This window comes from Lycium barbarum, chromosome 9 (assembly GCF_019175385.1).
Source record: "Lycium barbarum isolate Lr01 chromosome 9, ASM1917538v2, whole genome shotgun sequence".
In the NCBI taxonomy this organism is placed as follows: domain Eukaryota; kingdom Viridiplantae; phylum Streptophyta; class Magnoliopsida; order Solanales; family Solanaceae; genus Lycium; species Lycium barbarum.
Genome location: NC_083345.1, coordinates 13,830,339 through 13,842,340, shown reverse-complemented (window position 1 = coordinate 13,842,340; position 12,002 = coordinate 13,830,339). Strand labels below are relative to the sequence as shown.

The following is a 12,002-nucleotide window of genomic DNA, read 5'->3' as shown; positions in this document are numbered from 1 at the left end:
AAATAACTCAATCCATTCTCGTGATGAAGACAATGTTCAGGAACAAGGATACAACATTAAGTCTTTTTAACGAGTTAATAAAGCTTAAGTTGTTTAATGATTTCTAAGTTTGGCAGGTATGGCCAAATAGTGTATCTACGTGATGACACGTTTTAGGAATCACCTATGTGAGTGTGAAGTGTAAGCCGCTTCAAAGAGAATGATAGAAAAAGCCCATTCTCTATACACTTATGAAACCAGGCGGTGTTCATGGCTGAAACGAACACAACTGTGAGAACCATAGACGGTAAAGGGTTGATTGTGTGACATGTGGTTGTCTAGGTATACACCAAAGCTCGACGGTTCAAAGATATCAAATCTACCGATTGACTGAGTATATCCGACATATGTTCACTACGGAAAGTTCAAAGGGAAACCTGCTTATCCAGATGCAATTAATCTTTACTTGTAAATCACACACTTGTCCGTATATTTCTTGATCATAGAGCCATTCCCCATTCATGTGGGGGATTGTTAGGATTTTCTTGAATAGGTGTGAATGGGAAAAGAATAGTTGTGACTTTTCTGATAAGGCACAATGACACCTGTTCATGCTATCGTTTGTTGGCTATAATACTTAGTCATTCCATCAGATTTTACTTACGAAAATTCTGATTGTCTTCTTCTTTCTTCTTGCACAATAAAAATTCTAGTGTGATTTACGGTCTTTGAGTGGTTCGCCATTCACCGGGGTTTGAGGTACCGCTACGCTGGTGAGTTCATTCGTTCTATCCTGAGAGGATATATTCCATAACCTCGAGTACTTGAGGGGAATAATTTCCTTAAGAAAACACTGTGAATTCCGTGGGCTCAAATTTATTTTCCTTTCTTTTCAGATTCCGCGTTAGATTGTTTCCTCTCTTTTCAGATTCTGTTTTAGATTATTTTTTGAATACAGATTGACAACACTTACTACCACCCGACAACACATGTATGATGTATATTAACTTTCTCCACCAAAAATTAAGCAGAAGAAAGGAAATCACTTATCACATTTTTTTCCTCAAGTGGGACTAAAACCTTGGTCTATCGTGATTTTCATCGCACTTAATTGACTACTAAGTGACCACCTTGGATGCAATTTTCTGGTTTTACCTTTATGAGATAAAGTCTTTTATACCCTTTCAATATGGAATGCTGGTTATTCACCTTGATTGCCTACCTTAATCCCTTTGATCAGTCACAAAGTGCTTCGCACTAAGTAGTAGTAGTAGCATTTCTCCGCAAGTACAAAAACAATTCTCCTATTAACATTGATATCTAAAGCTAAAAGCAATTTGTAGTATAGATATGGATAGACCAACCTCAGCATCAAAGGTTGTAGATGGATGGTTAGTACTTTTCATTCTTAACTAGAGGTATCGTATTCAAGTCCTGAGATTGGGGTTGCCTTTGGTAGGGAACGCTTTACCCCTTAAATTAAAGAGAGATTTTACTGTGCAAATCTAAATTAGCCGAGGCCAAAATAAGCACCACACGCCAATGAAAAACCAAAAGAAAAAGATAGACCAACCTCTATGGGAGATGTGGGATCAATAGGAGGTCATGCACATCATATCTTGATGAATTAAGGAATTGTGTCACGTCTAGAAAGGAAAGAGGACTAGACGAAGCAAAAGAACAAAAAAAAAGGTTGGGAAGTTAGTCAATTGTCATTGTCTCGGACAGATTCCCAATGGTTTTGTGTGTTGGAATCCACTTACAACTATGATCCTAACCCAAAACAGATACTCAATGTTTTATGATCAGGTTGGGAAAATCCTACTCATGTTAAGAAAGATTTTGCATGCATAACCACTTGGACAGACAACATATCCCAACCCCAAATGGAACACAAAAGCCAGAAGCTTAGATTGGATTTTTGACCTTTTCCAGAGCAAATAGCCAATATGGCACAAGAAACATGAAAGGTACTGTACTTTTTGCGAGAATCAAGATGACAAAATGGATTAACTATTAACAGCAATGACTCTGGCTGAGGTCCCAAAATTATGAAGTCTCATGTTCAAGTCTTCAAGAAAAGTTTCATTAGCCAACCATATACTAGTAGAATTGCAATCTGGTACCACTGAACGTTACGGTGGAATGGTAAATGTTCCTTCACCCTTAATCAGATGTCTCAGGTTCGAGCCTTTGGAAAGAAATCTTCTTCGAACTAGAATTGCCATAGTGGGCTTGTATGGTTAGTCGGGCCAGTGGATTACAGACATCGGGTGCTTGAAAAGAAAAAGAAGAAACAATGACGCCTGAGCAGTACATCCATATCAAGGTAGGAGAACGAAAGGTTCTTGTCAATAATTACGTGCAGACTGTCTGTGAACCAAGATAAACAGATAAATCTATGTGAATTGGAGAGACGAAAAAAAAAAGATGAATTTATGTGAAAGATCAAACTTAAAAATCTTGAACTTTTCACCAGCTATACTCGTTCACGACAATTGAAAACGATCTTCCAACATTCTTGCTCGAAACGTTCAAGCAACCCAATGAATTAACAGTACAATTTCATCAACTTGACCAACGGGGCTAAACAAATAACGGAACAAAGATTATGGACCCCTAGTAGGAGCAAAGCAGAAACAGCCACCAGCTTGGTCTTCGGGTATCATTCCTCCTCCTTTGCTTGTGTCAATCGCTTCCAACAATTTCACTACCTCATCCATTTCAGGTCGTTTGTCTGGATTTACGTCCCAGCATTTCTTCATGATATGTGCTAGAGAACTTGGACAACATCGTGGGATTTCTGGTCGCAAATTCTGCAAGATGGTTATAACACGTGAATATATCAGGACTGGATTAAGCAGCATGTGTCTTTTTCACCCATAAAAAAATGAAGGAAGATAACAATTTCTAAATGACAAGTATTAACTCATGATATGAGCAATGAGTCAAGAAAGGCAAGCATGCATTCTAGTACTGAAGTGCAAAGGTATATAGTGTCCAAGGTATTTTATGTCAGCATGACAATAGAAGAGATAAACAACGTATCAACTCCTCAGAGATATAGCGTTACCTGTAGAACTCCATAAGATTGATTTGCATCGGAAGAGTCTAGGCTTTGGGACATCTATTTTCAACTCTCAGATTATTTAACGTGTGTGAAATCAGTGTATGCAGACTTGATTACAAGTAAATTTAACATGTTTATCAAAAAGTGAGTCAATAAGAAACTGGTTTTGATTCGAGTCAGAAAACTTAACAGAGCATAAAACAATCGCGAGAATATGCACAGCTGTACCTTGCAAATGATGACAGGAACGGAAAAACTATGAACTTGTACGTACAATGTGAACTTATTCCTGATTTTTATCCATATTGGACGGATGCATGAGAGAAGTTTCCTTATTCCTGATTTTTATCCATATATCTACAGAAAAGGAAAAAGACTAGAGAGACCAGATCTACACGTTTCTGCCCTAAAACCTATATGAAGATTATGTTATTAAGAGTAACTCAGAGGAAGCAAAGATGAAATGACAGCTTAAACGTCTGAATCAGACAAACCTGTCTAACAACTGCAGAAGAAACTTCAGCAAAACTTAGATCTGTATATGGGAGATCACAGCAATAAATTTCCCATAAGCAAATACCAAAGCTATATACATCACATTTTCTGTTGTAGGGCTTTCCATCAAGTACCTACACAATGCGAATAATTAAACCCTTTGTGTATGATAGAGAAAAAGTAGATTTGACGTGACGTAGAAATTCCATTAACGCAAAAATAAGAAGGATCTTCTCGAAAGATATCAGATATTGTAAGTGAGATAGGGAGAGAGTAGACAAGTGATGATATCATGCTGACATCACATTTTTTCGTAAAAGTGGGAATACCTCTGGGGCCATGTACCCAAGGGTTCCAGTTTCCCCAGTCATGTCTCTGGGATTTTGTGCTTCAACACGAGCAACTCCAAAATCAGCAATTTTGAGATTTCTACTAGTGTCTAACAACATGTTTTCAGCTTTCACATCACGATGTACAATCTTTTTTGAGTGCAAATAGCTCAGCCTGCACAATTGCAAGAAGAAAATAAGCTTCATTGGGCATAATTATCAAGAAAATAATGTTAAGACAAAGACTTACCCTCTAGACAAATCAAGAGCAAGCTGAATGACAATCTTAAAGGCGAGTTTCTTTTTCCTGTTTTTGAACAAGTAGTTTTTCAATGTTCCACCATGGAGAAATTCGACAAGAACGCAACAAGCCCGAGCAGGATAGGTGGTGTAACCCTCAGAAGGATTCTTCGAAGGAATCTTGAGGTTTGAAGTTCCCATAGAAGCACCGACGAACTGAAAGCAAGAATAACAATAATCACATGAAAATTCAGAACATTGAGTTATTTAATGGATCCTAAGTACCAAATCTGAAATTGGCAAAGTGAAAAAAGTAAGGAACCAATTCAGGAGAAAAATATATACTTTTGTAACATTTGGATGGTCGAGTTTGTGCCAAACAGCAACCTCCTGCCGAAATGATGCCCGTAGAGAAGCAGTTTCAGCAGCTGTGGCCATGCCATCCTCTCCCCAGTCCAACAGTTTAACTACACAAATAACATTCCATAAGAAACTCTCACTGGTGGTTGGCGAAATTCCTGAAAGACTTTGAGAATACTACTGTTGAGTATTTCCGTTAATTGGCAGCATTTCTTTCTCATATATACTTTATCCAACATACTACTAGAAATTTGTGAAGTTCATTAGGCGCAAGTTAGTCTAATCATGACCCTTTGAAGTGAATGATGTGATGTCATGTCCAAATGCCCTCTTCAAGTATTCACTGGATTAGTCAAAAAACCGACCTTTCTATCCTATTTGGACCAAAGTTCGATTCCAGCATCAATAGTTCCACTAGCCACAAGGATCACAATTCACAAGGATGTTTAAATTCTGATTCACTTTCCAAATGCAGCTAGTAGCTATATGACAGAATATATTGCACAAACTCAACATTTTAAACTCTTTTGGGGGTGAAGGGGGAAGAGGGGGAAGGGAGCAAGCCGAATTATTCAAACCATAAATTAGTAGAGTTTTTTCATTGAAGCACTGAAATATTTTGACTTCGGAAATGCATATATTTTAGTTAGAACTTTCTGTGGCAAATTGAAATACACGATTTTACAGTCAGAAATTTTTTTGTTAACAATTCAGCCGTACGAAAGTGCAGTAAATTTTACCGGGAACACAACTTCTTTGTAGAACTTCGCTGAAAAGTAGAAATTATTGGCCTGAACAGCTTAATTGAGAAAAAATATTCCTGATAAATCCTAGAAATCATGATGCATTTAGAGAACTTTGAACAAGTACATCAGCCCTTCCATTAAAACACTATTTATGCGTCTATTTACAGCCTCGACGCTGGTGAATAATTTTGACCTTGAGGTATAGGCCTTTCAGTACAAAATTCTGGATTGAATAAGAGTTTTGCTTTTCTGTCCTTTTTATTCAAGTAGTAGGTGCTTATGCCGAACGTGAATAAGGAACATAAACTCACCAAGCTGTGCTACTTTTTGAAGTAATTTTACCAAAAGCACCCTCAACCGACAACATAAGAATAGAGAATAAAAGGAACTTTTTTGTTTTATTGTTGACAAAAGAATAAAATGAAATCTCATTCTCAACTCTATATATCTTATCGGAAAAACAGTGTTTTAGGTAATTATAATATAAGTAAAATAACCATTTAATGCAAACTGCAATGCCAATAATCCAGTTTGGTGCTTCAAACCCTGGTAGTAAATATCAACAAATTCCTCAAACAAGAAGTTAATCAGACAACCGAAAGTTAAGGTCAACAGAATATCCACCAAAAAAAAAAAAAACAGTTTTTTTATGGTATTACTTATCAAGGCCATTTAATATAGTCATTCACTATCTTATGAACAAAGAAAATCTAGGGGACTTCGACTTAGTTTTCTGGACATCTAAACTTGTTACAGAAAGGTTAAAAAGGATATTATCAATAGCCACGTAAAAATTCACGGGAATAGCTAAGATGAAATTCAGAACATCGGCAGATAGTACCACTACAGTTCAATAACAATGGACATCCAGCTCAGTTTATTTCATCGATGATCGCAACGAATCTTATTTCTAGTTTGTTTTACTCGTTCGTTTTAAAGGGAATGGACTGTATCAAAATATAAACAACAATATCTAGTTATCTACATAAAACTGAAAACGAGTCCTAAATTCTCAATATAACATGCAGCAACCAAGATCATAAGACAAATATAGAAACTAATGTTACCTGCAACATCTTGATCATCATAGCTACCGCGATAAACGGTACCATAGGTACCCTTAGCTACAAGATACCTTATTTCCAACTTATTAGGATCAATCTCCCATACTTCCTTAGGTCTTTGGTTAGGTCTCTCTAAATTGCTCGACCAAACGCGGCTCAAGTGCTTTTCCAATTGAACATCCAAGCTTTTTAAATCAATTTTGTCAGCCCTGAAGATCATATCTGTGCTACTTATACTTCCAGGACTCTTTGTTTCCATGTTGTTCAAAAGTTCCAATTCTTGATCATCCAAATTCTCATTTTTATTTACCTCTTCATTTTTCTCCTCAGTATTCAAATCCATCTTTGAATAACCTCCAGTAATTCAAGTAACAATATCCACAAAGCTTCAAACTTTTAGGAAATTTCTGATCTGAAAAAAATGGTTGATATCAGAAAATAGATCCAAAAAGAGCTTCAAATAGCGAGTATTTCAATAAGCTAATGAACATGCAAAATATGCTTCTTTAGTATATTAAAGAGGAAAGGAACAATTTTCTAAAATAGAAAAACCAAACAAATAAAACACCTTCCCAACCCCAAATTCAATTCCCCTGTGATTCTTTTCCAAATTTGACTAATAATTAATTATAAATTAATCATTAAAAAAAGCAAGAAAAAAAAAAGTGTAAACAAGAACAATTCAAAGCAAATAAAAAAAATAAAGAAATGACTTTTAGGGTCTCTTCAAAGACACAACCTTTACCTTACCACCAACCATGCCATTGATTCACAAATAACAACCATTTAAATTATAAAGAAAAATGAACACAAAAACAAAAGTAAACCCTATGAAAATGACCCAGTATGCCAGATAAAGACCAGGGACCAAAAGAATAACTCAAAAAAAAAATATTAATAAAATTATACAAAGTCAAGAACTAATTTTTCAGGGAAAAAGAAAAATACCCACAATCTGAAATCAAAAACCCATATGCAGAAAAAGAAGATTTAGCCATAAACTTTGACCAACCCCTTTTTCTTCTTTGATTTTTCTTTATCTTTGGATAAAAAGTCAAAGAATTGTGAGAAAAAAGGAAATTTGTGGTGCTTTGAAGTTAATGGGAGAAAAAGATGCCTTAAAAAAAGGTTTAATGTTTTTATTTACCAGTAACAATGTTTATGTAATGACAGGACAGCTTCTTTCTTTCTTTCTTTCTTTGTAATAATAAACATAAGATACTCTGTACCAAACAAGAGAATAATTGTGTACTGTTTCCGTGCAAATCTTTCCTAACGAAATTACCTGTAACACATTAATATAGAAACAACTTTTGAATTTACCAAATTGTCCTCCTTGGTTCTCCCCTCTAGGGTCACTATCTTTACGTAACATAAAATTTTGTTTTTCTTTATACAAAATTATTTTTTAGTATTTAGGAGAATTATTCACTTTTTTCAGGAAAAAATTCACTTTATTAAAATTGTATTTAAAATTTGAAAAACACCAAAAATTCTATTTTTACTTTTTTCACTTTCAATACATTTAAACAACTAAATATCTTTTGTAAAAACTATAACCGTACAAAACTCTATCTTCAAATCCAACTTCAAAAATTTCAAATATAGTGAAACATATCTGATTTTTATGGCCAAATGCCTACTTAATATTAAAGCGTCATAATAAATTGTTTTCCTAATTTATGAACGGATGTCATCTATCTCAACAACATATCACTGCTTTTGATTGGTGCTCACATGATGGATTTGCGTCGGAAAGTCTCACATCGAGGAAAAAGCATTTTCTAATAAAGGCGATTACATATTCAGGGGGCCTCGAACTTGATACCACTTATTTCAATTACTCCCTTCGTCTCAATTTATGTGACATTTTTTCCTTTTAATCATTCAAAAAGAACGACATCTTTCTATATTTAGCTATAATTCAACTTTAAATTTATCTTTTTACCCTTAATGAAATAATTTCTAAATTTTTATGGTTTGTTTTAGACCCTAATTTTTTTAAAAATTCTTTTATTTTTTAAAGTTCGTGTCCAATCAAACACCCAATATAAAATGAGAAGGAGAAAATAATATTTATACATCTTGATCGACCTTATTTATCATCCATATTATGTGATTCGCGCGCCTATGTTTATACTAAACCAAAACAGTAAATAATTGATAAATAATAGTTCAGTGTAAAATATTTCGTGTTATGCTAAACATAGAGCTTTTGCCTGTTATTATTTTCTTCTTTCTTTTGTGGGTAGGAAAATAAGTGATTCTCAATTAATTGCATTTTTGTTGTTTCGTCTATATTTGATTGTCGTTTTCTATTTTTCGAACGGATTGCCTTGATTATGTTTCAGAGCAATCTGTACAGTTCTCTATTGGAAAATCAGACTTCCTCTATTAAATTACTCCAAGTTGGAAATACATTTTTTTTTTCTTTAATTTTGGAGCAGGGAAATTAACCATCTTACAAAAAAAAAAAAAAAATCATGTAGTGTCGCTCATTCACGAAATTTTTCAAGCCAAAATCTACTCATAACAAGTTGTTGAATTGAAGTAGTACATTATATTTCTCCTGCCAACAAACAACATTAGAAGGGGTTCGATTCCCATTATACGTGATGTGGTGAAAAAGTTTGTTCAACGAGATATTCCTGCATGTCGAGAGCACAAACAGATTTTTTGTGGTTGGATCAAGAATTAGAAAAGAGACACTAGATGTTGGAGTTGTTTAAAAAAAAGTGTCTTTTTTATTTGGTGAGTATTAAAGAAAAAGAATCACTATATGATCTGATAAGAACTACAGTCTATAGATGAGAAATCCTTATCTTTGAAACACCGTGAGATGGAAAAAACTGGACGATATTATTGAAAACTGTGTTAGTTATCCTCAACTAAAAATCTGAATATTAAATGCAAAAATATATTCTTTAATAAACTTTTATAATTGGGAGATGACGTGAATGAGCAAGAATCATTTTCGAATATTCTATATCAATGAAAGTTTGTATAATTTACGCTCGATATGATTTAATTATTCTTTCATTCAAAGTTCAAACAATTATTAAAACTCATTGACTTATTTTCGATTAGTGGACTGTGGATAATGTACGCTACATATAATTTATCAATTATTTCAATGATGCTTAGCTAACTATAACTTAATTCTTCCGTTTTGCATCATTGATTTGCAACTTGGATTTTGGGTTTGTTTTTTTCTTCTCGTATCATAATTTTGTCTCTTCTCAATTGGTAAGAGGCAAAGAGGGAAGGGACAAATCAGTTTTGAATCTACATAGTAAGTAGACTCTCACCAATAACCCAAGTAAACGAAGGAACAATCCAAAAATATTATTCTTCATGTCGTCTAATGTAGTATTTCTAATGAATAGTTTTACCGTTAGTTACATCATTCCTTGTAGGTTATTTCAGATTTTCCAGCCATAATTGAAACAAAAGAAAAACATGCAGCAATAGTTTTAAAAAGTGCTCGACTTCGAATTGATTATAAGTTATTAGTAAGGCTAGTAATTTATGTGCATATCGAGTATACTCCTGTATTATAATTACTAATCCATCCACGCTCTTAAATCACGCACAATAATGACGTACATGGATAAATTAAGAAAAAAAATCACTATCATTGTGTTTTAACATGTAGTAAGTAAACTGTGTTGTCTACTAGAGGAGTCCGGAGTCTAAAGGGTATAAAAATACACGGTTTTTATCAAAAGGGAACGTTTAAAATTTATTATACCAAAAGGGGTATATCGTGGGCTGATCCACGATATACCCCAATTTTTTTTTTAAAATTGTCAGACAAACGAAAAAAAAAAAATTATTTACAAGTATAACGTGGACTGATCCACGTTATACAATTTATATTGTATAACGTGGATCAGTCCACGTTATACAAGTTATATTGTATATTTGGACTGATCCTTTTGCCCTAAAATATTTCCCTTCGTTCCCTTCCCTAAAATCTTCCGCCGCTTCATTCCCTTCGTTCTCTTCCATTCTCCTCCATTGCTTACAGAACCTCCATCTTCTTCTCCTTTTCCTTCTCCTCTATTTTTTTTAAACCCTTCAATACAATCTAATTTTTGAAGCAACTTCTTCATCTTTATCTATTATTGCTATTTAAATTGAGGTATTTTTTCTAACTCATATAATATTGTATATTTATAATAGATATAGATCTCTTTGTCTTATATATCTTAATTGTTATTTTTTATTTGTGTTATTTAATACGTTTATGTTATTTGTGTTATTTTAATTTGAACTTAAAATATGATTGTTAGAAGCATTATTATATAAAAGGTCCGATTTGTTTAGTAGCACTTTTGAAGAAATTTATTGTTATGTTGCTGTTATTTTTGTGGATTGTTATATAAAAGATCTGAATAACTAAATAATATATTTTGTTAGGGATTGTTATGTTGCTGATATTTTTGTTAGTTTTGTGGATGTTTGTAAAACGTGGACTGATCCACGTTATACAAAATATATTGTATAACGTGGATCAATCCACATTTTACAAGTATAGATCACTATCTTAAAACATTGTGGAACTGTGGATATTGCCAATAATAGACCGATGATGACATTTTCGGTACAGGAAAAAAGAATTGTGAAATGTGTCATAAAGAATCGAATTTTTTTTCCTCCCTTTTTGTGAATGTTGCTTTGTTTGATGTATTTATGCATTACCATAGTAATTTATGACTGCAGAACCTGTAATTTCTTCAATATATTTTGTTTTGGATTTTTATACAATATATTTTGTTATGGATTGTTATACAATATATTTTGTTATGGATTGTTATACAATATATTTTGTTATGGATTTTTATATAATATATTTTTTTTAATAGTGAGTTACTCCAAATAACTTGATCTGGACTTCATTTTTTTTTTTATATAAGGTATGGAGTTTCCACGGGTATGCGTACATCCGGGGCCAGAAGTGTACGATGTGTTAACACTCCAGGAGAAGCATCGATCAGAGGTTGTGTGGGATGGTTCCTTGAGAGGACCGACCGGATGCCTGTTTCCTCGCCGCGCGAATACTGAATTTTGGAAGCATGTGAGGCGTCATCCTTTTCATCCTCGCATCCTTGACTACTTTGGCCTGTGTGGATTTAGGGGAGTAATAGAGGTAGGATGTGTATCATATGATTGGGCAGTCATCACTGCACTTATAGAGAGATGGCGTCCTGAGACGCACACCTTTCATCTGCGTACAGGTGAGGCGACCATCACATTACAAGATATCGAGGTCATGTTTGGCTTGGTTGTTGATGGTTATCCCTTGAATAATCTTAATGCTAGATATATAGATATTGGTGGGTGGCAACAATTGATCCATGAGCTTACTGGTTGGGCACCCGGTCTGGATTGTTTTAATGGTGTTAGTAGGTTAGAAGTACATAAATTAATTGAATATATTAGAGGCTTAGATGATATTACAGATCAGACCCCAGAAATTGATGTGCAACAGCGGGTTAGGTTGTACTTGCTATGGCTTTGTGGCGGCACGATATTTCCGAATAAGTCCGGTGACTTACTTAATTTAGATTATTTGCTTGACATACGTGACCTTAGAGCAATGAATGAACAAGCTTGGGGAGCGGCTGCATTGTCATATTTGTATACTTGTTTATGCCGTGCTTCGTTGAGGAAAGCCAAGGATGTGTGTGGATTCATTTCCTTATTGCAGGTATGT

At 34.2% G+C, this 12,002-nt stretch overlaps 1 protein-coding gene across 5 annotated transcripts; it reads right to left on the bottom strand.

Annotated features, from left to right (window-relative positions):
- Positions 1 to 2,414: 2,414 nt before the first annotated feature.
- LOC132610009 (serine/threonine-protein kinase STY13) lies at positions 2,415 to 7,553 on the bottom strand. Of its 5 annotated transcripts, none has more exons than XM_060324252.1 (7): positions 7,431 to 7,553; positions 6,287 to 6,695; positions 4,459 to 4,580; positions 4,124 to 4,329; positions 3,874 to 4,048; positions 3,544 to 3,678; positions 2,415 to 2,795 (listed from the first exon to the last, which is right to left on the bottom strand). In XM_060324252.1, the coding sequence occupies exons 2-7, from the start codon at positions 6,624 to 6,626 to the stop codon at positions 2,589 to 2,591; spliced, it is 1,185 nt and encodes a 394-aa protein (XP_060180235.1). In that variant the 5' UTR covers positions 6,627 to 6,695; positions 7,431 to 7,553; the 3' UTR covers positions 2,415 to 2,588. The 5 variants fall into 5 exon arrangements, with proteins under 5 accessions (XP_060180235.1, XP_060180234.1, XP_060180236.1 ...); XM_060324251.1 differs by lacking the exon at positions 7,431 to 7,553 and adding an exon at positions 7,232 to 7,415; XM_060324253.1 differs by lacking the exon at positions 7,431 to 7,553 and adding an exon at positions 7,236 to 7,415.
- Positions 7,554 to 12,002: the final 4,449 nt, after the last annotated feature.

Bases quoted from the DNA above. Each gene is read 5' to 3' on its own strand.
- LOC132610009 (XM_060324252.1), bottom strand. From the start codon at position 6,626: ATGGATTTGAATACTGAGGAGAAAAATGAAGAGGTAAATAAAAATGAG. The intron at 4,049-4,123 runs GTAAGTCTTTGT...GCAATTGTGCAG, and splicing joins GCTCTTGATTTGTCTAGAGG to GCTGAGCTATTTGCACTCAA. The intron at 3,679-3,873 runs GTATTCCCACTT...CGCATTGTGTAG, and splicing joins TTGGGTACATGGCCCCAGAG to GTACTTGATGGAAAGCCCTA.